Genomic DNA, 24610 nt, shown 5'->3' with positions numbered 1-24610 from the left:
GAAATGCCACAGGCTTCTTGCAGAAATAAAAAAGTTAAAAAAAGAACTTAAATCTAAAAAATATATTCCTAAAAATAAAAAGTATGTTGTCAGTCAGAAAATAATAAATAATAAAAAAATACTTAATAAATAATACAACCAACGGCATTTTGAACCAAAAAACCAAAACAGAACACCAAGATAAACCAAAAAATCGGACCATCCAAATTCAAGTCGAGCATCAACGTGCTGAGTCATTCCAGATGGCTTCCCGTCGTCAACGATTCATATTTTGTTTTTGTATTCTTTCTCTCGAGACACACCGACTCGATGCTGACCGAGGCATTGACGAAGCCGAGTAGCATTTCGGAGGCGAATGTAGCGTAAAAGAGAATTGAAGTACTAGCCCCGCGCGCCCGTACCATTAAGCGTCAAACGAAAATTGAAAAAGCATTTGTTCCTCATGCAACATCTTGGTATTGTATAGACTTTGCTTAAAGCCTTTGACGCTAAAAGAATCAACAGACCGCTTAGTGGTAACGCATTCGATAAGCAGACTCTCGCCAAAATGCATGTAGTTCCTAGTAACATATGTGATACATGCGATAGTATCGATAACGCCTCGCATTTAATTATCAATTGTACCAAGTACAACACAACAAGGTTTACTCCCATCTCTAAGAAAATATGATATTTACAAATTCTTTGAAAAAGAAACAGCGCGTACCAAAAACTAATTGACTTCATCGACTAAATTGATGTAAAGCTATAAACAGTACAACATATTGTATTCTTTGACTTGGCAATTTCCACCTTCAAAAGGCGGGCGGCCAAATAATCCCACGCTACTCACGGGTAGCATGGTAACTTAAACCCTCAAAAAAGAAAAAAATATATATATATTGGTATACTTCTGATGGTTATTTTATCGATAAGTCCAACAACAACTAACACAAGACATTGGTGTAAATTTTCTCAAAAATAGCTTCCACCGCGAAAACTGGAATGGAATAAATTGGAAGCGAAAACATGGACGATTTAAAGAAAATGTGCTGCCGAATTTGTCTAAAAGACGCCGAGCCTCCAGTGGACATTTTTGCCAAGCAGAAACACGATGAGAGCTTGCCCTACGAGCCGGAAGACATTCCGGCCAATCTGATTAAGGAGTGCACCGGGTTGAATGTGGATGAAGGAGACGGCCATCATCAGCATTTATGCGAGCCATGCTTTAAGGCGCTGCGGAATGCGTATCGATTCAAGCGCAGGTACAGCCGGACCATGCAGAGGCATGCACCAGTGAAGAGAGAACCAACTGACGAGCAGACTTCCATAATTCCAAATGACGCGGCCCAGGAGCAGACTGTAAACGTGAAGAACGAGATAGATGTCGATGCTGTTGATTCCACTGCGCCGGTTTTTAACGAGGCTGAAAACGACAACACTGCGGCGGAATATTTTGAGATCATCGAGACCGACGACTTGGACTTAACAAACATCAAAAGCGAGGAGGACGGGGACTTGGAGGAGATGGGCAACACCATTACCCCCGACACGCCGCTGATGAAGAGGCCTTTCACCATCAGGGTAGTAGCGCAGGAGGAGGATCCAGCGCCAAATATTGCCGGACCACCACCGCTCCACTACCAGTGTATACACTGTCCAAAGACGTTCCCAAAGAAGGTCCAGCTAATACTCCACAGTCGTTCCCACAAAAAGGAGAAGAGTTCAAACGAGGACGATCAACCGGCAGAAATGAATAACTAGCCCCGATCGTAATGAAAGTCCATCAAGTAATCTGAAACAATAGAATGTATTTTGTTAGAGCTAGGCGATCATTGTTTAAGTTATTAGGAAGCATGTTCTGTCCTGTACGGACGAGCGATAATGTATATTTTGTATGGGTTAAGAGAAAGAAAGTGAAAACCCACATATAATTTAAGTACAATATTATTTCGACAAAAAAATAACAAGGAAAAACACGATTTTTTCAAATAAATTTTTGGATATTTCTCAACTTAAAATTGCTAAAAAGTTTTGTCTGCTGTTCAAAAATGTTTGGTCTTCAAAGGACCAAGCACAAGACACCAGCGAGAGAAGTAAAATCGAATGATTGAAAAGAGCACGGCAGAATGGCCAAAACATGTATTGTGCATGACAAGGCATAGTCCTGCTCGACTCGAGATTGGGAAAGATAGAGAAAAGATCTCTGTTTTGACATCATTTATTCAATAGCCAGTTAAAACAGTTACAAAAAACTTATAAACCTATTTCAGTTCCCTTACAAATACTATGTTGAGGACTGCAGTTAGATTGAAGTAATTCATATTCATTTTATTTACAATTTGAACTTAGGTATACAAGATTCATCCAAATTTTTTGCCGGGCCCAACGCTTTTGTCATTCGATTTCTACATACAATAAATTGTCTTTGTAGAAGGCTTCTTCTATGCTCGACGTTGAAAACATAACTCATTCTTAATGCTCCTTCTAATAATAATATTGATAATTTCATTTGTTGTCAGCCCAATTTCTTACTTCGTATATCTTGGTCGCAGCTTGTATTCGGCCCTGGGCTTCACTTCCTCGAGAGGCTTTGGCGAGACCCCAGACTGCACTTTAATGAGATTTGTACTCTTATACAACAACCGGGTATGAATGGTCATATGCTTCTGCAGGGCGCTCTTCTGGCTAAAGCTGCTCTTACACTCTAAGCAGTTGAAACGTCGATGGGAGGAGTGCGTGCACATGTCGACGTACAGGCGACCCTTATTGGTGCAGTCTCTGGGGCAATGCGGACACTTGAAGGGCCGTTCGCCGGTGTGCCGACAAATATGCGCTTTGAGATTGGCCTGCTGAGCAAAGGCCTTAGAGCACTGGGAGCACTGGTAGGGACGTTCGCCGGTGTGGTTGCGCATGTGTATGTCAAGATGACTTCGCTGAGCAAAGGCCTTAGAGCACTGGGAGCACTGGTAGGGACGTTCGCCGGTGTGGGTGCACATGTGCGCTGTGAGATTGGCCTGCTGAACAAAGGCCTTAGAGCACTGGGTGCACTGGTAGGGACGTTCGCCGGTGTGGTTGCGCATGTGTATGTCGAGATTACTTTTCTGAGCAAAGGCCTTAGAGCACTGGGAGCACTGATAGGGACGTTCGCCGGTATGAATACGAATGTGCACCTTCAGAGTTTGACGTTGTGCAAAGGACTTCTTGCAACTGGAGCAAAGCCAACGTTTCGTTTTTTTCTCGTTTAGCTTCGAACCATAAATGTACGTTTCGGATTCATCTTCATCGGACTCCTTGAGCTCATCATTCTGGCGATCTTTGCACGTTCTCCTTTTTCGTTTTCTAGCTGGAATGGTATCCTCGCCATATTTCTGTTTTCTGTTTCTCTTTTCTTCTTTAATGGGATCCTTGATCAGCTGCGATTTGCGTTCTGCTACTGGTTCGGGATCTTCCCAGTTGTCGTTTTCGTCGGTCTCTTGGGATGTGTCCATTGTATTATTAGTTTCACCCAAAGTCATTTGATTGTCGTCTGGTTTCTCTGGTCGAAGAGGCTCGGCCTTTTCATCGGCCAAAATCCACTCCTCCTTCGCCAGCATTGTGCAGAGATCGTCTTCCGCTTGTAGTACCTCTGCAAAGTAGCGGTAGCTCTCCTCGTATTGGCGCTTCAATCGGAAAGCAGCGTTCATCGCCCCAACGCATCTCACGCACATGTACGCGGGGAATCCATCAAGCAGCTTCACCTTACAGCCGGAGCACTCATTTATCATGTCTGCCAGACACAGCTCCTGCTCCTTCTCCCTTTCTGATTCGTGCAGCCAAAAACGCGTTTTCGAATATATGCCCACCAGGAAGTCGGAAATTTCCCGGCATACAATACACATATTTGAGATGTCCACTATCTCAAAAGGACTTAGTTTGTCGTCCATTATCACATTAAAAATAAACAAACAACCAACAGATTTCCCACAAAAATTTGACAATTTTCAGATTTGAATCAGCTGGTTTCATTTTTGCAGCGTGACCGCGGATTTATTGATCAAATATACGGTCTGACCCCTAAAAATATACCAAAATACGTCACAGATTTCAAAATATACCGTAAATATACCGATGAAAAGACGAACTTAGCCCACTTAGCCCCACAAGTACAGTAGGCCCCCGATTCAAAGATCATACAACTCGAATTACTGAACTAACAGCAAGATATTACATACATTTCTTCTGGCTGCGCTCGGAATGCTTAATTGTTTCAACTTAAACTACTTATTATTGTACATGGAGGCAATGGCCGGATCCTCCGTCTCATAGATGATCAGCACGTCGCGGAACTTGTCAAGCAGCTGCAGAAGTTGGGAACGGCGCAGGTTCTCAAAGTACATTATCTCCTCGAGATGATGCTCGCTTTTGAAGTAGCCCATCTGATAGAGCTTGACAAGCAGCGCCAGATCGTCGACGTTGAGCGAGGCGGGTATCCGGCGGATGGCGGCCCGATCCGCATCGTTGAAGACCTGCAGCAGTTCCTTCAGCTTCTGCTCATCCTCCATGGAGTCGATGCTGTCGCAATTTTCCGTGCTCAGCGAGGCGGTCATGCTGAAGTTCGACTTGTGGCTGGACGAGGGCTGCACGGCAATGTTATCCGAGGCTAGGGAGGAATGATCCTCGGAGACGTCTCGACGATGATTGATAGATGCCACGGGAACGGGCAACGGCTGGCTGGACATGCTCAGCATGGAGCCGTCGTGCAGCTCGTCCTGATCGGCGTCCTGGTCCCCCTCATCGTCGCTGGCTCCACGCAGCTGATGCCCACAGGACGCGGAGTCACCGAACTCATCCTCGCTGGGCATGAACTGAACGTAGGTGTGCAGCTGCATGAGCAGGTGGTGCTGCAGCATCCACAAAACCATCTGAGCGAGGATTCCCTGCCGTGCCGGCTGCTGTAGGGGCGTGGTCAGATGTCCAATCGATGTGGGCAGCGAGAAATCGGAGATGACCTCGAACAGGGACATGCCCGCAAAGCGCGTGGAGAACTTCTCCACCAGATGCGACTTGGTGTGCAGCGGAGCGTCTGGGGCAATCACGTACACATTCGTCTCGCACAGCGGATAAATGATGGTGGCCTTGGCCCAGTAGACCAGGTGAGAGACAAGCTTGTAGACGTGCTCGATGCTTAGGTCCGCGTTTGAGGCCATGCTCTGTAGGCTTATCAGTGGATTGTAAGCGTCCACCAGCTGCCACAACATCCTGGCCCCCGTGGGCGGGACACAGTCGAGCAGCTCCGCGAAGTCCACTAGCAGAAGCATGCCGTGGTACGGCTTGAGAGCACGCAGACAGCGATCTATCGTCTCGGGATCCACCATGCTTCCCTTCTTGTGCAGCTGGTGTGCCTTGGCCGGCAGGCAGAAGCACAGCGTCAGATTCTGATTCAGCGATGTGCTGAGGAGGCCTGTGGTGCACAGATCATGGAATATAGACTTCAGGGCCTGTGCCAGGCTGCACCTCTCCGCAATTAGCTCGAGTGTTCGCTCCAGGGGCTGCTGCTGCTGCTCGTCATGTGTGCGAGCCATGTGGGCCGTCTGCTCCGTAAGGTAGCCGCTGCGTTGTTCCTCAAACTTCAGGGCCAGCCCTAGGCGCTTGCTTAGCTCGTGGTAGCACTTCACAATCGAGTAGCTGGCCTGGGCATGTAGGGCAAAGACTATGTTGATGAGCATCTGTTGCTTTTTGACCGCCAAGACGGAGGATGGAGCAGCTGGTGCCGGATTCGCAGTAACCCCACCAGCTGAGGGCAGGGAAATACTGCTGCTGGCATTGCTGGGCCTTTGCTCCTTATGGGGAATTAGCGTGGGATGGCTCACAAACCTCACATCGTTCAGCTTCAGCTCGAACTTTTGGTTGCAAAGCTGCGGCTTAACGGCAAAGAGAGCGGACAGGACATCATCGGCAAATCCCTGCAGCTGGCCCTGACTCTTCGCAGCGCTGATGTGTGTGGGCGTCTGAAGCAAGTCGTCAGTGTTTGCGGCGGCATAGGGGTTTCGTTTTCTGTAGAAGCAAAAGGCATTGAAGGGATGCAGATGTCGGCAGTCGTGTAAACTCCAGACCTGGACTTTCGCTGCTCGTCCGTGGCCACCTCTGTTTGTCCCAGAGTCTGATAGGGATACCGATAGAGCAGCCGGTCGCCTTTGCTGTCAAAATATACCAGTATCACGGCCAAGGGGTTGACATTTGCCTCCATTTCTAGGAGTTTAAAAAACAAAAATAAATTGTATTCTTTATGTGAATAATCGAGCCACTATCGATAGTTTCCTGCAACAGAAAGGCGCCAGGTGGCGTGACAATGTTATGATATTTATTTTATTAGAATTATGAGCAAAACTTCTTTTGGTATTTGGGGAGATTTTTTGACAAATTATATTTTAATATTGGGTAGAATATAGCAATTGATTTTTAGAATTTATGTCGGAACATATTTTGCAAATGTAATCGCCGAAATCGTTCAAATACCGATATATTTTGTAACTACCCCTGCCTACCAACAAGAAATATATATATCGATATTTTGATACATCAATATATATATATTTAACATCCCTAATTTCGGAAAGTCGTGCATTAATTAAACGCGTGGAAATTGTGCTAAAACCAACAAAATAAATTGAATGAAATAGTCAAAAGCATAGTATGCGATGGCGGCAATCGCATCACTATGAAATTTAAATGTGAAACGTGTTAGTTGAGTTCTAAAATACAGTTTTCGTATATGATTTCTTATTAGCGTGTAGGAGAAGAGGAAAACAGATACAATGTGAGAAGCAAAATACGTGCAGAGCCTAAGAGCAAGCGAGATGTCGCTAAACGTGTACTGGCAGCGGTCTATATATACATATGCACATGAATATAGTATTTGTACCAGTGTAGGAGAAGTACAGGGAATTGTACAAAAAATATAGTTTGTTTGCTTGTGGCGTACGTTTTTTTCTTTTAAATTACTTTCCAAGTGTCTATAGCTAAAAGACGAACGACAACGATGCATTTCCATACCGAATAACGCACCTCGATTGTGTATCAAGTATTTTGTCTCTCAGAAAATGTTGCCTTATTTTGGCGCTGTTTGCTATGTGAAATGTGAATAATAGCTGCTTTATAGTTAATAACATTTAACTATTTCTCATTTTTGTATATGTGCGCCAACATCCGTATGTATGTGTGTATAGATTTTACACATACCGAAATACATGCGTGTGTTTGTGAGTGTCGACGAAGAGACGGAAAGGCGAAATCGAAATATGTACGTACAGCACTTCGGAATGGCCAGGCACAGTAGTAATAGGCTAAAGCAAAGAAGCAGTGCAACACAGAAATAAAGAAGAAGCAGGGGAGCTAGCGAACAAAATAAAATAGCCGATAATAGGCTGTTGGCAAGCCTGTGCCATACGTCAGAACGGTCACACTAGCTGTGCTCATGGTTGTATGTATAGACATCCCGCTCTGACGCACGCGTCATCCGTGTATATGTTTTCCTCATTCGTTTTCTCATCTGCTTCTTATGCCATACGGTATTAATAATAATAAAATTGATTAATCAAAGAAGAAACGTTTTTTTTGTGCAGGTACTAAACGTTCTAAACAGCGCCGCGATATCTTTTGAGTGCTCAAAAGCGAAAATGTTCAAAGGAACTAAAAAACAAGTGCCCAAGTGTATGCAAATTTTATTTGTATTGTAAAAATCAAACGTGAAAAGAGTTTTGTGCGCTAAATACGCAAAAATTCAAAATCAATGCTTTCTGCTGAAGTAAACAGAGTTGTGAAAAATGAAGTGAGACTCCAATGAACAAATTAAACGGTGAGTAAAGCGCTAATAAATAAATATGGAGAATGCGCGCCTTAATTGAAAAAGTGATGTGATTAGGACAGAATCTTCAGTATGCAACATCAGACAGCATTATCTTAAAATGAATCATATCCTGCACTTGTCCTAAAGCTGGTTAAATACAAATTTGAGCGGGTTAAATATTTGTTGATGCATTTCTATTCAGTTTTTCGCATACCGTGTCGCCATATTTGATTTCGTGTTTCTCCAGTGCATATGCCGTGCTCTCTCGCACTCATGTATGCGTTCATTTGTTTTGCTTTCGATTCTGCTTTGTGCAACGTGAAGTTGGATGTGCGTAAAATAGAGCTCCACAGAGTTGCCAGCTCCGCGCATATGGTTAAAAATACAATAGATTATTTTTATAAAATAATTATTTCATTTATATTATTTTCAAATGCGATTAGGTGTTTGAAACAAACATTAAATAGTCACACCCTCAATGCATGTGCTACACAATATGTATTCCTATTTGTGTATATCTTGTTTTCGTCGTTTTGACATGCGCATCAGATTGCATGACCATTTCAACTACAAAAATTTTCAAATAATAAGGCTGCAAATGTTTAATTATATAAATAATTGCAAGACTGTTTTGCACAGCAGACGCCATATTGAAAATGCCTTGGTCCAATATCCAGAATGTTAGAACAGCGCGACGTTAGTCGCTTAGATCTTATTCCCTTTTCTTTCGTATTGTTTTCGTCAAACATTTTATTGCGTGTTCTCGCCGATTTTACGCTCGTACGCCCTGAAGTTGGCCGCAGTTGATTGTACAAATGTGTGTGTGTGTATGAACGGCTAGTCTTTTTGTCTCGCTTCTGCGCACTGTGGCTATTACTGTGTTGCTCTTTACGCATACGTGATTTTTGCAATTGTTATTTATGTCTTGCGCTCTGTACGCGCGAATTTTCGCCACAAAATGAAAGCAAAAGTTGATAGACGAGTTTTTGTGGTGCGCTTATTTCTCCCCTGCGCAGCACAGAACTAATGTACAATTGCGAAGTTGAGGAAAGAGAATAGGAAGGCATTCGATATTTCCAAGCGAAGGGTTGTCGCATACCCAGATTATCCAAGACCGCCACCTAACTCCCGCCAGTTTGTGCAGTTACATATGTGGGAGGTCGCATCGCATCATTACCAATTGGTAATTCATTGATGTATTGGAACATGTGCCGCTGCATCGACCACTCCAGAGTGTTCAAAACTGTCCACATGCCTGAATAATTGAATCCGCTAAAACTAGGCATGCAATTTTACTATTCCGATACAGGAAAGCGACAAAAAATAAACTAAGACGCAATTAGTTGAGAGTACAACTAGCCAGCACCCCCTATGCTTGCGTTGCAGCCGCTGAGCTGAGCGGAGAGGTGCTGTTTTAGTGTGGGTTGGGTTGGGGTTGTCTGTTGTCAATGAAAGTACAGCAAGGCAATGCCAATATTGTTGTAATGCGCTAGTGCTGGTAGTAGTGCAGTCACGTAGGCCAATCAGACAGAGGTGTTGGACTATTCAGAGCGCTGATATGGGGAGCGGAGCGCTGGCTGCCTATCCCAATTATGTAAATATGTATTCATTCGCTTTCCAGAATAAGCTTTCGTATCTCTCCTTTGTGTGTTTGTTTTATTTCATCTGTCCGCTGCAGCAAAACCATGGCAACGACAACGCGACGAAAGCACCGCTGCGGTCAGTACATACATACATATGCATTTGATTTGGTGTGAGTGCGATTAGTTTTCAACGTGCATTTCATGCACGATTTTACAAGCCGGCTCTCTCGCTCCCTCTCACGGTCGGCACGTTATTTGTGGGTGTCTGTGTGTGTGTGTGTAATTTGTTTATGGCGCGTCTTTCAGTTGATGGCTGTTGTTGCTGGGGTTGGGGTAGGGTTAGCTTTTGAGTATGAACAAAATATGTACATACATGAATACATATGTGTATGTGCACGCTCTGTGCTGGTTTTTACCTTCTTCCCAATGATTATTCTGCTGTTAGAATGTGTAAAATTTGTTTCGTTGCTTCTCCACTTTTCGTTCTCTAGTTAATGTGTGTGTGAGCTTGTGTATTTTTAAATAGCGACGTTGTAAGACGCACACACAAAGGCAACGGCATGTGTGTAAAGATGTTTGTTTGCATGTGTGTAACCCAAATCAAAAGTTACTGCAGCCACTGATTCCCCCGTCTCCCTTATTTCATATGCGATGGTGTTGCTTTCTTAGATCGAGCATAGGCCAATGCTCGTATTATTTTATTTCCACTGAGAAATTGTAATCCAAAATGAAACGGAAATCAAATTACATGTTGATACGTAAATATGTATGCATTTGTTGGGCGAACATTTATTATCTCAATAACTCAAAACCATCTATATTATATAATAGATTTTCAAGCTGCCATACCGACTAGTACTAGTACTAGTCGTACTAGTACTAGTATAATAATAATGGCATATGATACATGGTACTTATGGTATATGTATTTACATATGTTTAAAGGAAATAAACTGAAAGGTTACATAAGCTCATTGACAGTACTTTCTGATTTCTCTTTTCTTTGATTGTTCTTGTTTCGTTTCGCGTAGCCAATTCGATTGGGCAACAAATGCGCCTGCCTGGCTCTATTTCAATTAGAAATTATATCTACAGCATGTACAATGCCAGACAATAGGCGCAAATTGGCATCGCACACACACACACACACACACATGCACACAAACCACACACACACTTGCGGCTTTTAGTACGAATAGTTATGTATGTGTGTAGGTAGATCCAAGTGCAAGCAGAGAGAAACAACTTGTAATAGATACAAAAGAGAAAAACTAGCAATAAATGCCGCGCCGCGCCGGATGCCAAGGCAAAATTAGTGCATTCACTTTTTGCTTTGCTTTGGCATGCGAATGGCAAGGCGAAAGGAGAGATAGCAATAAATATAAAATGAAAGGGGTGGTGCACCATACTATACCCATACCATACGAATGGAGCAATGGTCATAACGGTTGAACATGTAAATTGACTTGAAGGAAAAGAAATTGGAATTGAAAATCGAATTCAAATTCATTGTTATTATGGGGGACGATACATTGGACGATCTTCGGAAGAGGGTTAGGCTAGATTTCGTAAAACGCGTTGCGCATGCATATTTGGTGTCCGCAGCAAACGGAAAAACGGGTTTTGTTCAAGCCATATGAACAAGTGCTAAATGTTGTTGGTTTCTGCATTGCACTGACAACGTCCCTTACATTTTGCTTTGGCTCTCCTTTCGTCAGTAGTTCTGCTATATGATGCTGCTGCTGCATTCAAGTTTATAGCAAGTGCAGCAAAGGCGAGGCAGCAGCAGAGGCAGCTACGCTACGAACCACGTTCCAAAAGTAAACGAAAAATCTCGCACAATAACACGCGCGGGTATTGACGTTTGCAATGCGCATGCGTCTTTTTGGCGCCCGTTGGCAGCGCTATGCATCTGATTTGTTTTGTTACATAACCGAATTGCAGCTGGCAATGCTGCTCCCCAATGCTAGAGATGGGTAGATGGGTAGAGCTATTATCGATAAATACTATCTGCTTAACTGTTTGTTTACTTTTGTTTTTTATTTTATTTCAGCTCCAACAACGAAAGATTGTTTATGTAAAATACACTATATCAAACGGATAAGAAGTCGCAACATACAACGACGGACAACGAGATTAACGGGAAATAATAGTGGGTGCAAAGCAGCAACGGAAGAAGCAGGAACGACGCTGAAGAATATCATATCGCGCACAGTTATGGTTGTAATGGCTGACAATGTAATGTGGCACAGTGTTGGACACCCTCTATGCAATTCAAACGCGCACCGCCAACCATTACCGTTAGGAGTCAGTCTGCAGCAGGCCAGCAGTGCCAGTACCAGAACCGGCGACGAAGAAAGCATTTCTGGTTATGCATTAGGCCCCCAATACTTTGGGGGCACGCCGAACCAGCTACAGCTACAGCTCCAGCATCAGCAGCAGCAGCAACAGCAACATGACTGCATTGCCAGTGAAGTAGTGTTGTGAAACGACAAAGCGCGACAAAGAAAACTTCAACTAAGCGAGTAATCTGAACTTAAAGCAGCCCCTCTCAACACAAAAATATCTTATTTTAGTTAACAAAGCGATCCAAACGGAACCCAGAAGAACCATGCCCACGCACGACACAGTCTTCGTGGAGCCAGCTGTTAGCAGCACCAGCAGCGGCGGTGGCAGCGGAAGTGTCAGCAGCACGAGCAGCAGCAGCATCAGAGTCGGGGGTGGGCCCCAGCATCCACCTCCGCACATCGTTATCGATGGCAGTAGTCTGTCCACGCAGGCGCAGCTGCAGCGCATCATGCACCGTCGAATGTCGATAAGCACGCGCCAGATACTCAGCGCCAGCCAAAGCCAGCCCCAGCCGCCACCTTCCACCCAGAAGTACGCCGTGCGTACCACAGCCACGGGGGCAGCATCGGGAGCCGGCGGCTCCACGCAGGAGCTGATCAATCCCCAGATCTATAAGATTGTGACCACTGATGGCAGCACCAGCAATGTCATTATCGATGCCGGAGCTGCTGCCCCGCCACACAACTCCAAGCTGCTCCTCAGCAATCTCACGGTCCTGTCGAAGCAAGGTCCTGGGACGCCTGGCACCCAGCAGCACCAGCTCAATTATCTGGGGGCCAAGAATTTGCCGTATGTCACGGCCTCACCCGCAAAGGGAATGCAGCAGCAGCAGCCACAAAAGTTCGGAAGCATCAGTGCGTTTAAGGCGCAGCAGCAACAGCAGCAGCAGAACCAGCAGCAGGCCACCTTGCAGAAGGTGACCCTGGGATCCCGGGTGGCCACCCGACTCCAGTCGTATGTCCCGGTTAGCCAGCACTCGGCGAATCCGCCTCAGATAATTGTCCAGCCGGCACAGCCCAAGTATGTTAATGCCACGGCGACGACTGTGGCAAATGCTGCGCTCCTGAAGAAGGCCAATCAGAAGATCACGGTCAAGAGCGTGGGAAACATGCTGCAGCAACAGCAACAACAGCAGCAGCAACAACAACAACAATTACAGGCACAACAGCTGAAGAACTTCATTTCGCTCCACCAGCAGCAACAGCAACAACAGCAGCAGCAGTCCTACAAGGCGGGAACCAAGACAAAGTTTGTGAAGCAGTCGACGTCCCTGTCTATAGCTGCCCTTCCCCAGCAGCAGCACCAACCCAGCTATGGCAAGCAGGGAATGTCCATGTCCACGCCAACAAAGGTCACAAAACTAAGTAGCAAGTATGTGCAGCAGCAGATAAGTCTGCCGCAGGGAACTCAGCTGCAGCACAAAACATCAGCGACAAGTGCCACGGCCGCCGGGTATCTGCTGCAGCAGCAGCAGCAGGGACAGGGCCAGGGCTCGGGATTGACCACCACCGCTGGAACCATAAAATTTGTGAACTCGCACGGCACCGTTATCCAGCAGCATCCCCAGCAGCATCAGCTGCAGGCGATGCAGAAGCGCACGCACTACAACAGCAGTGGCAGTAGCGACAACGAGCAACACTCGGACAGGACTTCGTCCTCGCTGGTCACTGACGACGTGGTGATCGTCAATGGCACTCAGATGACGGACGAGCTCTCGGCCCGCATCCTGCAGAGCATGGCCCAAAAGTCCTATAGCCAGCAGCAGCAGCGCTTTCATCAGACGCCTGGCAGTGGCAGTGGCAACACCCAAATGCCGCCCCCCACTCAAATCATATATAGCAGTAGCAGCAGCAGCAGCAGCAACAACAACAGCAATGGAGGAGGGGTGGCAGTGGCCAACAGTGCAGGATCCCCGTCGGGTGGATCCAATCCTACTGGAAATCTTCTGCTGACGCACTTCCAGACATCCGCAAAGGTTACCTCGCCCTCGTTTCTATCGGTGGGGGCGAATCCGACCGTGAGTTTGGCCAGCACGCCCTCGGTAAGCATATCCTCGCATGGATTCGCGAGCGGCAGTGCTGCCATCTCCTCCTACATGTCATCCGCCACTGCTGCGCGTCGTCAGTCGGTAAGCGCGCCTAGCAGTCGGGCGGCTTCCCTGGAGCGAAAGCAGCAGCAGCACCATCAACAACAACAACAACACGATTCTGCGCTGGGCAGTGCGCGCAAAGCACCCACTGTAATCGAGTATTACAACAAGCATAGGTGAGTTATTTTGGTTAGATATATGTACAACGTATACCCTATGGAACCCGGTTGATGGCCTAACAGAAAACATTGGGGCCTAGCGGTGCAAACAAAAGTGCGTTTCGATTATTTCTGCCTATCGTTCGACTACCGCGTGCAACTGTCACCGCTAGGCCCCTATGCTTATCCTTGTGAGCCGCGGCAAAGGCTGCGGCTCTACCTTTATACCCGATACTCAGTTGGTATACATATGTATATGTGAGTTTTTTGTTTTAGATCGTCTCTTTTTCTCTATTCCCACACCAACACCAGCCTTTTTATTCCGATTCCCTCCGTCAAGGGGCTCTCACTGCACGATTAAGATAGAGATAGAGAGAGTGAGAGTGAGAGAAAGAGAAGAAGAGAGAGACAAACTTGATTCGGTGTCATATCACAGGAGTCTGCAGTTCCTATTGTGGTTGCTCTAGCTTTTATAGTCTCTGGGAACTAGGCTTCAAACAAGACAGACGGAAGGACAGACGGCAATTGATGCTGATCAGGAATATATACACTATAGGGTCCGAAACGCCTCCTTCTAGGTGTTAGACACATCCAATTCCAGCACAAATCTAAAATACCCCTATTCGTTTCGGGTTTTGGGTACTTCCGGTCTTGCCCGGACTTAAGCCCGGGACGAACGGAAGCCCAAGTGTAATCAGGGTATAAAAGTAAAACTTGTATTCTCCCTTGCAGCATCGGCAACAGCATTACTACCGGCAGCAATAATCAAATCGGAAATACACCAATGGGAGGAAATACTATGAGCAAAGTTGGTAGCACAATTGGCCAGGTTATTGGAAACTTCACTGGAAGCAACCGCACCAGCAATGGACCGACCATCGCAGCTACCAATATTCCAGCATCGCCTGTTCATGCACAGCCCATTAGTGCCCCTAGTGTCCCGGAAGAGGGAGCACCGCCGTCGCCCTCGACAGCATCATCGCTGAAGGCCACTCCTCCACTGCTCCAGCAACAGCAGCAGCAACCGCTGCAACCGCAGTTGGGCCCGAATCAGGACGAGGAGCTGTTCATTGAGGAGGTGCGACCGGTGCCCGTGCAGACCCAGGATCTGCGATTGCAGCAGGTGCATGCCATCACACAGGATCATACCTACGCGTCGCAACAGCAGCAGCCACAGGCACAGGGACAGGCGCAGGGGGCAAACACAGCGGCAGCCACTGCTGGATCGGGTTCGGCACAGCCGCAGCAATGGTCGCTGGGCGGCATTGGTGCGACAGTGGCCGGAGGGTCAGCCACACCCACACCCACAGCAGGCGGCGCTTATGGCAGTTATGGCGGCTATGGCCAGCAGAGTGAGTATAACATAGAGATCATTTAGAAGAAATGATTTTTCAACTCATTTGTTTTGCAGTTACGCGCCATGTGACCGACGATGATGCACACTCGGCGATCAGCAGCAGTTCTCGCTTGGGACTGGCCAGCATCGACATGGATCCGGGCGAGGAGACGGAGACAGCGCCCGAGGCTGAGGCTGAGGATGATTCAGTCACGCGTTGCATTTGTGATCTGACCCACGACGATGGATACATGATTTGCTGCGACAAGTGCTCGTAAGTTGCCTGCATTGCATTTCCGTTTCCCTTTCAGAAATCACAGATCCTCAACCAATGTCTCCTCCAATCTTTTCATCTCTTCAGGGTATGGCAACATGTGGACTGCATGGGCATCGATCGGCTGAACATCCCCGAGTTCTACATGTGCGAGCTGTGCGAGCCGCGGGCCGTCGACAAGGCCAGGGCCAGGGCATTGCAGCGCCAGAAGCGCAGAGAGCACATGCTGTTGGTGGCCACGCAGGCGGCAAATGGAGCCGCCGCCATTGCAGCGGGTACTGCAGTGGCTGGTGGCATGGCTGGAGGACTACTTCTCGCTGGAGCTGGACCTGGACCTGGTCTGGCCATTTTGGAGGACAACCAGCAACATCGTCTGACATCGGGTCTGAATGGAGGTTATGCCACGGGCACCGGCATGTCGAAAAAGTCCAAGAAAACCAAAGACGGCACGGCGGGAACAGCTTCGCTCAAGAAGAACAAGAAAAGCGGCGGAGGAGGCGACAAGAACAGTAGCATCAATGCCAGTGGCGGCGGGAAGACCAGCAAGAAGAGCAGCAAACGTAAGTCCAAGTCCGGCGTAGACGGAGCCGGCGGCAGCGGCAGTAGTCCCGCTCTGACAGCGGCCGAGAAGCACGCGGCCAATCTGCGCCTGTGGATTGAGAACTACGAGTACGCGGTGACCAATCACTACTCCCCTGAGCTGCGGGCCCGCCTGCACGCCATACAGAAGCAGCCGAGCCTGCTGCAGAGCATCCAGAACACGGAGAACAAGGCCCTGCGACAAATCCAGATCTCGAGTGCCGTCAGCGAGCTGGAGCAGCGGGCCCAGCTCATACCTTATGCGGGGGCCAAGGTGCTCATCAGCAGCGTTGACCTGTCTCCGCACGCGCCCATCCACGAGCTGCGCGGCAAGTATATGCTCACCACCCAGTTCCGCACCCAGAATCCCACCGTCAACATGAACACACCGCCGCCCAGCAACTATCTGAACAGCTTCAAGGCCCACAAGACGCCCGGCCAGTTTGTGTTCTTTTATCAGCTGCCCGGCGTGGAGGCCCCCATGCAGACGCTGCGCCCGGACGGAAGTGCGCCTCAAGAGCAGCAGCAACCACCCGCCTATCTCAAGGGACCGGAGGTGTGCGTCGATACGCGCACCTACGGGAACGATGCGCGCTTCGTGCGCAGATCGTGCCGCCCCAATGCCGAGCTGCAGCACTATTTCGAGAAGGGCACACTCCATCTGTACATTGTGGCCCTGACGCACATCCGAGCCCAGACCGAGATCACGGTGCGTCACGAGCCGCACGATCTGGCTGCCGTGGAGCAAAAGAAGTCCCATGCCGCCGTCGTACAACCCACGAGCACGCGATGCGCCTGCGACCTGGGCACCGATTGCCAATTTGCTCTGCCACTGGCCGTGCAACAGCAGCTGCAAGCGCCGCCTGCTCAGCCGCGGAGCAGTCACCGCAACAAGGCCGCAGCTGCAGTAGCGGCAGCCAACAGTGCAGCAGCCATCCAGCTGACGATGGGCCTGGGAGTGAGCACCGGAGCTGGAGGAGCAGTGCTGCCCAATGCCAGAAATCGGTCGACGTCGTCCAGCGGGGAGAGCAGTCACATGGGTCTCAACAGTCCGCAGTTGAGCCAACTGAATATTGGCTTTAAGCCTTCGCCTGCAGTCGCCTGCCTGCAGAACACGCCGCCTGTTGTTGCTGCCGTCCTGTGCAGCAGTAGCGGAGGCAGCAACAGCAGCAACAACTCCTGCTCGGTGTCCATGTCCAGTGTGCTGCACGACTCGGGCATCTGCACGTCGTCCTCGTCGCCATCGGTGTCTATTCCCTCGCCGACGCCCATCCAGCTGCAGTCGCCCACATTGCAGCAGCAGCAGCAGTCGCAGATACAAATTGGAGCACAGCCTGCACAGCTGTCGCTGCTGCAACGGAGTCCCACACAGCAGCAGCAACAGATCCTGGCCTCTCTGCCCACGCCCATGCTGCTCTCGCCTCAGTTGCAGGTGGTTCCAACGCCACAGCATGCACAGCAGCAGCTGCAGCAAGTTGTGCTGCCCCCCACACCACAGCAATCATCGCTATTGCAGCAGCAGCATCATCTTCCACAGGAGCCTCTGGCGGTTATAGCAGCAGCGGCGGCTGCTCAGCGACCCATGGCCACCTACTTTGTCCAGCAGCAGCAGCAATCGCCGCAGCGACATGTAGTACAGAAACTTGTGTCACCACAACATCAAATGCCACAGCAGCAGCAACAGCAGCAGCAAGTGCAACAAACGTTTCTTAAACAGCAACATAGACAGCAGCAACAGCAGCAGCAAATGGCTGATGAGGCTCGAATGGCAGTGAGTGCACTGCAAACGTTGCACGCAGCACCCACTTCACATATTGTGACACCCATTAAAGTGATAGCCCCACAGCAGCAGCAGCAGCCTCAAATACAGCCTCAGACTCTGTTACAACAGCAGCAACTGAGTCAACATCAGCAACAGCAGCAGCAGCAGCAACAACATCAGCAGCAACAACAGTCACCGCAGCAACAACAGTCACCGCAGCAGCAACAGCAGGTCATCTATTCTAATATTCAGGTGACACCGCCAACTAAAGTACTCACTGTGAAGAGTGTTCCCACGGCCGCCAACAACATAAGCATCTCTAATCCGTCGCCTGCTCCAACGACAGGCACAAGGAAAACTCCAATCAGGCAGCAGCAGCAGGGAGCACCACCAGCTGCCGTCGCAGATGCCTCGCCAACAGCAGAATCCAAAGAGGACGACGGACCCAGTGACACGCCGCCTCCACGCAACGCGGCCAAAGACGGAAAGAAGCCATCGCGAGAGGACCGCAAGCTGGCGGCCATAATACGGGCCATCGACAACATGGAGAAGCGGGAGGCACGCGGCAAGAAGGAGACGCGTCAAAGCAGCGGCAAGCGGCAGGCGAGCAACTCCCCTGCCTCGCCCTGCGGTAAGCGACGAAGGTCCATCTCCATCAGCGAAGATGCCGAGACTCCTTCGGGAATCAATTCGGGTGTCCCGGCGACAACGGCACAGCGTAAGAACCGAAGGAAGCGCAATGTCAGTCGCAGCTACAATAACAACGGACTGAACAACAAGCGGAGGAAGAGCGTCCTGGTGGAGTCCGATTGCGACTCACATGCATTGACCAACTCGGAGTCCGAGGACCAAGTGCAGCAGCAGCAACAGCAGCATCCCCACCATCAGACTGTGGATCAGGCGGCTGGCCTGCTTCTGGCTTTGGCACACAACACATCCTCTGCCAGCGACTCCTTCAAGTCGCCCACTCCCCAGCCGCAGCAGGGCACCCCGGCTTCCGTGAGCAGCGCCTGCCTACTGATTGAGGCCGCCATGGGACCGTTGGAACAGCCGCTGCAGTCGCCGGCAGCCATGTCCTCCCCCGCCCCCATGGGAGAGTTCAAGTACCCGCCAGGTGGGGCGAAAACCAAGAAGACACTTATGTCCAGCTGGTTCCAGCAGGCAGAGCAGTGCGAATCGCAGCAGTCCGGGTTGGACAGCCTTGTCCAGGCGGCCATGTGTGAAATCAACGGCGAGAGAGAGCAACTGCAGCAGCAGCAACAACAGATGAAATCTTCGCCGGCACCGGCTCTCTTAAAGGTGGAGCAGTTCATCCACCAGGCGGAATCCACGACCACAGCCCCACAGTCGACACCCAGGGAGCAGCTTCACCTCCCCTTGCAGAACAATTCCTCGGTGAAGAAGCGATGGCTGCGTCAGGCCATTAGCGAGGAGACCACCCCCGATCCAGATGAGGGGCTTCAGCAGCGGCAGTCCCCTGCTTCTGCCACACCCGCACCACCGCACCAGGTGCATGTCGTCTCGCCACTAGCAAACGGATTCAGCACACCGCTGAAGAAGCGTCGCTTGGTGATTAGCAACGGAGCCACCGCCACAGACACAGACACAGCCGCAGCCAATGTGGAGACGGATGAGCCGCACATTGATGTGATTGGTGATGCCAAGGATACCGATGTCATGGACGAGGTGGATGTCGTTGTGCCGCTGAAGGTGGAGACGGAAACAGAGCTGCTGGATGTGCAGAACCACAGCCACAGCCACACCCATCATCTGCATCAGATCCATCAGCTGCATCACCAGGAGCAAGATGATGATGTGGACATTTTGCGTTCGCCCAGTCCTGGTGCCCAGCAAATCGTAGCTGAAGACAATCTGGTCAAGATCGAGCCGGAGGACACCAGTGCGGCTGCCGATGATGTTAAGATCGATGTGGAGCGCGAGGAGAGCCAAGCCTGCGACAAGTTCGAGGAGATGGTGAAGGTGAAGCGCGAGGAGGAGGAGGAGCGTGAGAAAAAGGAACTTCGTGAGACTCAGCCCCGGCCCCAGGCCCAGACCCAGCCCCAGACCCAGGTACAAGAGCCAAAACTAGAGGCTAAAGTGGCACCGAAAGTGGAGCCACCAGTAAAGGGGCAGCCAAGCCAAGTAGAGGCCAAGCCGGAGACGGAGGCACCCAAGGTGGTGCAGCCGAAAGTGGAGCCCAAGCCAGGGGAATCTCTGCTGCGCAGCACAGCTACAGCTGCAGCCACATCCACAGCCACAGCGGTAGCACCAGCACCAGGAGGTGCAATCAATTCCCGTCCGCTAACCCTCAAGATGAAGGAGGAGCTGCCAAAGAAACCAAAACGAGAGCCAACACCTCCTTCAGCGAAGCCCCAGCTGCCATCGCAGTCACAACAGCCACTAGCAGAAGCAGTGGCAAAGGCAGCATTGCCGACCTTTGCACCAGCAGCAGTACCAGCAGCAATCCCAGCACCAGCACCAAAAGCAGCTGCAGTTGCAGCTACATCTGCATCGAACAGCAGCACAAAAAGTCTCACCGAACTTGATATGCAGGAACGTTTGTTGTCCTTCCATGAGCAGAACATTTTCTACTTACAGTCAAGGAACAAGAAGGCGGCAGCCGCCGCTGCAGCAGCGGCGGTGGCGGTGGCATCATCGTCATCGTCCAGTAACAAGAGCAGCAGCGGCAGCGGGACAGAGGCCAAGAAGTCATCGTCTAAGGAGAAGGACGAAAAGCGGGAGAAGGACAAGCAGACGAAGAAGTCGAAAAAGGAGAAGAAAAAGTCCAAGGATAAGGATAAGCAGAAAACCGCAGCCAGTCACACAGGATCGCAAGTAGTTGTTGAGCAAAAGAAGAAAAGTCAGCAGCAGCCACAGGCCCGACGGCCAGACTCCAAAGCTTCCTCTACTCTGGCTGCTGCTGCACCTGCAGCTCCAGCTCCAGCTCCAGCTACAGCTACAGCTGTAGCCTCAAGTGCAGCAGCCACTCCCACTCTTCCGGTGGCCACAGCCAACGGCAAGACTAAGCACATCGCCCACACACCCAACAACAATGTGGAGCAGCAGCAGCAGCAGCAACAGATGCGTCGTCGCACCATGTCCATGTGCGTGACACCCGTCACCCCGTCTCTTGCATCGCTACCCACTTCATTGCTGGCTCCCCCGCCGACAAAGAAACGGCAGACCAACTTCGAGCAGGAGTTGACCAAACCGAACAGCCAGATCCTGAGCAGCAGCATTCTACTGAACAGCAGCAAGGCTCAAGGAGCCAGCACGGCCATAGCCACAGCCTCTCCGATGGTCGTCCAGCCGCAGCAGCAGCAGCAACACCGCAAAGAAAACAACCACCATGAGGCGAATCCCGGAGGTGGTCCCATGAGCCTGGCTGCGGCCATCGCCAGTGGAAAGCTGACAACCATCAGCCGCAGGAGGGAGTCCATGTGCGGGAGTCGTCAGCAGGCGGCGCTCATACAGGCCGCGCTCTTAAAGAAAGAAAAGAAGGAGAAGAAGTCGAAGAAGAAGGACCGCGAGAAGCGGAAGCAGGAGAAACAGGAGAAGCAAAAGAGCAAGGACAAGGAGCGCGAAAAGAGTAAAGGAAAGGGAAAGGAGAAGGAGAAGGAATCCAAGCAAAAGGTCAACAACAACATTCAACAGAAGCCATCCACACCGACTGCAAATCCCATTCCTACTGTGGACCCACGCGCCACTCCGACGCCGAGGCTGACGCCAAAGGCTGCCCCCATCCCAGTATTGATTACCCAGCCCATTGCAGCTCCCATCCTCCCACAGGGACTGGCCTCCAAAATGCCGCTGCCCTACTACAACACCATCTATGGCAAGCTCCAAGACCCGCCACCAGCCAGCAGCAGTAGCAGCAGCAGCAGCAGCATGCCCAGCCTTGCCGAATACCTGGCCTCCACGAAATCAAAGGCGGCGGCCACGCCTACGCCCACGCCAGTGGTCCCCACCCTGGCCGTGGCAAAGCCTAGTCCTGGAGCAGGAGTCACGCCTGCCTTGTGCGCCAGTCCGGTCGTTACCTCGAAGGACATGCCGCCGCCATCTACAACGCCTATTAAGATCTACACGCGGACCGCCAATTGCGATCCTCGGCTGAACCCCATGCTCACGCAGCCCGAGCCCGCACCCATGCCCAAGCGAAAGCTCTCCATCAGCGAGTACCGCATGCGGCATCGTCCATCGGTTGACACGGCGCCCAGTCCACCCACTCCTACTACGCCTACCTCCGTTAATGTTGGATTTGGACAGGCGCACACAATCAACAAGTGCTCGCTGCAGTCGCCTGAGCACTACCAGGCAGCCATGCGCGAGCGCCGCAACTCGATCAGTGTGCACCACCACCAGAACATCATCAGCAGCTTCAACAACAACACCCCCAGCAAGGGAAGTGCCATTGGAACTGGGATTGGGACTAGCATTGGCAGCAGCAGCCTAAAGAATCTACAGCAAGTGCTGGGCGTCTCGGGTGGTGGACCGATCAAGAAGCTACCGTCCGCTGCCACTACTCTGAGCAATGTGAACTCAATCCTGAGCACCGCCCAGAAGCTGAACATGTTCGATGACAAGCCCAGGATGGAGCAGAGGGCGCCTCTTGCCAGCACTTCTAGCAAATATCAGCTTATCCCTGGCGCAGGAGGACACTTCAATGCGGCACCCACTCTGCTCGAGCAGCAGCAGGAGAAGATGAGTGAACGCTCACGTAGCGCTCAACGCTTCATGCAGCGAACCATATCCTGCGACTCGCGGGTGATTGAGCGACTGGGCGCCGCTGGTGGTCCGGGCTCCACGAAGGTCAATGAGAAGATGACGGCCGCGGGAGGTAGGCGGGATGGCGTCTGAGACGGGTAAGTGTGGCTGCTGGGATTTGTATAAGTAAGGAGATTTTCAACTTATTTTAATCCACAGACTCACGTAAGAGAAAAACGAACTAGTGCGGAAATCGAGAAACTCCAACAAGAAACAACGATATGAGAAAGTGCTGACGAAATCCATCGTTTGCCTCGTTACAGATTCGCTTCCCTTACACAAAACAAACAACAACAGAAACTCTATTTTTTTTTTTAACGCTTTAAATATTTTAAAGAAAATTCCGCATTAAAATATATAGATATATACATGTACTTGATATACACATATATATATTTGTATGTGGGTGCAATCGATTCATAAAAACGAAGAACGAGATTTCATACGCAACAGATCCGATACACTCCACACTTAATGTAAATAATGAAACGGAATAACTTGCAAAGCAAACAAAAAACAACACAAAAATTAAAAGAAACGAGACGAAACGAAACTAAACAAAACAAAACAAAAATACATAGCAGAAACACCTTTTGAAACACTAATTAGTTAATGAATAGTCTCGTTTTTGTCACAGCAAACAAGCCAATTCTATTACTTACCGAGAAAGAAACCAACAACCTACTATTTACGATACATAGGGCCTATAGAATGATACTATATACGAATTAACTTACCTAGCATGTAGTTTACAGATTAGGCGGCGAAAACTGAAGTTATTTGAGACGTTAGAGAGTCCCTTCTGGCATCATTTCGTTATTAAATATGTATTTTAGTCCCTAAGTTGACTCAAACCAAGAGACGAGCTTCGATATAACCAATGCAGTAGCGGGAGAGCCCAAAGCTGCGAGCAAGCAAATGGGGGAGACCTCCCCATTTTATTTGTTCAACTTTCATTTTACACATGGAACTACGTTTTATTTTAAGAATTTGCAAAATCATCAATTATTAAAACATTTCAATATCATGTTTACCCAAAACCAGAAAACACTGATTAGCCAGATTAAAACGCAAGCAATACTCTTGAACTGAAAAGAAAAGAACAGAACAGAACAGAACAAAGAAACACCCAGAAAAAGCAAATGTAAATACTACTTTAAAAAAACACCAACATATAACAGAGAATAAAAAATGTAAACTAATCTATTATCGACAAGATACACACGTAAATACTGTTAAATATCTGTATATACCATAGAATATATGTACATCTTGGTCTATTATTAACGAGGAGTGGAGGAGTGGAGTACAGTACTGTATCGTACCGGAGTAAGTAGGAACAAGTTACAGCGTAAGTTCAACAATGAAAAAGAGTACAAAGCGAGGTTCGATTGAACGAACAAACCGCGATTACAACGTGTAAATACAGGCAACAGCAAATCAACAAATTTCCGAAGCCATTTACATATTTTGCATTCGACTTTTGTTAACTTAAAAACTTAAAAATTCGAACCCCACATAAAAAAATATTCCCGAAAGTCAGACGTGATTTTTATTTTTAACAAAAATAATGTTTATTTTTTTGTGAACAGTTTTTAGTAAAGTAATTTATCATAAAGTTAGTTATGGTTGTATGCCATAGGGATATAATCGAAACAAACTCTGATCAATCTTCTTATAATATATAATCTTTTCAATAGTCTCTGATACATGCTTTGATGCATCTATATTTTTTCATTCAAATTTTTACTTCTTAAATTGAAAACAAATTTAGATCACAAGAACTTAAAAATGGCAATGAAATAATATGTACAACAAATTAACTTATTTTGACCCTGTGAATACATTGTTCATAAGAAATTTTGATAGATTTTGTAAACGATAAAAGGGAAAATACATACAAAACTAC

General features: G+C 48.8%; 4 protein-coding genes across 7 annotated transcripts; 2 read left to right on the top strand and 2 right to left on the bottom strand.

The window, feature by feature from the left end:
- The first annotated feature begins 641 nt into the window (after positions 1-641).
- LOC117185097 (uncharacterized zinc finger protein CG2678) lies at positions 642-1993 on the top strand. 2 transcript variants are annotated; one of them, XM_033384944.1, is made up of 2 exons: positions 642-739; positions 965-1993. In XM_033384944.1, the coding sequence occupies exon 2, from the start codon at positions 1009-1011 to the stop codon at positions 1741-1743; it is 735 nt and encodes a 244-aa protein (XP_033240835.1). In that variant the 5' UTR covers positions 642-739; positions 965-1008; the 3' UTR covers positions 1744-1993. The 2 variants fall into 2 exon arrangements, with proteins under 2 accessions (XP_033240835.1, XP_033240836.1); XM_033384945.1 differs by lacking the exon at positions 642-739 and adding an exon at positions 746-884.
- Positions 1994-2182: 189 nt separating this feature from the next.
- Positions 2183-4050, bottom strand: LOC6900040 (zinc finger protein 1 homolog). Its single transcript, XM_002135368.3, has one exon. The coding sequence runs from the start codon at positions 3903-3905 to the stop codon at positions 2511-2513; it is 1395 nt and encodes a 464-aa protein (XP_002135404.2). The 5' UTR covers positions 3906-4050; the 3' UTR covers positions 2183-2510.
- Positions 4051-4163: 113 nt separating this feature from the next.
- Nprl3 (GATOR complex protein Nprl3) lies at positions 4164-6311 on the bottom strand. The gene is made up of 2 exons (XM_001352589.4): positions 6075-6311; positions 4164-6015 (listed from the first exon to the last, which is right to left on the bottom strand). Exons 1-2 carry the CDS (start codon positions 6206-6208, stop codon positions 4239-4241), a joined length of 1911 nt encoding a protein of 636 aa, XP_001352625.2. The 5' UTR covers positions 6209-6311; the 3' UTR covers positions 4164-4238.
- Positions 6312-6514: 203 nt separating this feature from the next.
- upSET (SET domain-containing protein upSET) lies at positions 6515-23931 on the top strand. Of its 3 annotated transcripts, none has more exons than XM_033384933.1 (7): positions 6515-6701; positions 7584-7816; positions 11444-14004; positions 14719-15338; positions 15398-15596; positions 15684-22799; positions 22861-23931. In XM_033384933.1, exons 3-6 carry the CDS (start codon positions 12002-12004, stop codon positions 22792-22794), a joined length of 9933 nt encoding a protein of 3310 aa, XP_033240824.1. In that variant the 5' UTR covers positions 6515-6701; positions 7584-7816; positions 11444-12001; the 3' UTR covers positions 22795-22799; positions 22861-23931. The 3 variants fall into 3 exon arrangements, with proteins under 3 accessions (XP_033240824.1, XP_033240825.1, XP_033240826.1); XM_033384934.1 differs by lacking the exon at positions 6515-6701 and adding an exon at positions 6790-6939; XM_033384935.1 differs by lacking the exon at positions 6515-6701 and adding an exon at positions 7286-7441.
- Positions 23932-24610: the final 679 nt, after the last annotated feature.

This window comes from Drosophila pseudoobscura, chromosome X (assembly GCF_009870125.1).
Source record: "Drosophila pseudoobscura strain MV-25-SWS-2005 chromosome X, UCI_Dpse_MV25, whole genome shotgun sequence".
Classification (NCBI taxonomy): domain Eukaryota; kingdom Metazoa; phylum Arthropoda; class Insecta; order Diptera; family Drosophilidae; genus Drosophila; species Drosophila pseudoobscura.
This window is presented reverse-complemented; position numbering and strand designations above follow the sequence as displayed.

Excerpts from the sequence above, each read along its gene's own strand:
- LOC117185097 (XM_033384944.1), top strand. The coding sequence starts at position 1,009 with ATGGACGATTTAAAGAAAATGTGCTGCCGAATTTGTCTAAAAGACGCC.
- LOC6900040 (XM_002135368.3), bottom strand. The coding sequence starts at position 3,905 with ATGGACGACAAACTAAGTCCTTTTGAGATAGTGGACATCTCAAATATG.
- Nprl3 (XM_001352589.4), bottom strand. The coding sequence starts at position 6,208 with ATGGAGGCAAATGTCAACCCCTTGGCCGTGATACTGGTATATTTTGAC. Across the intron at positions 6,016-6,074 it reads GACGAGCAGCGAAAGTCCAG|AAAACGAAACCCCTATGCCG; the intron begins GTCTGGAGTTTA and ends TTGCTTCTACAG.
- upSET (XM_033384933.1), top strand. The coding sequence starts at position 12,002 with ATGCCCACGCACGACACAGTCTTCGTGGAGCCAGCTGTTAGCAGCACC. Across the intron at positions 14,005-14,718 it reads GAGTATTACAACAAGCATAG|CATCGGCAACAGCATTACTA; the intron begins GTGAGTTATTTT and ends TCTCCCTTGCAG. Across the intron at positions 15,597-15,683 it reads ATTTGCTGCGACAAGTGCTC|GGTATGGCAACATGTGGACT; the intron begins GTAAGTTGCCTG and ends TCATCTCTTCAG.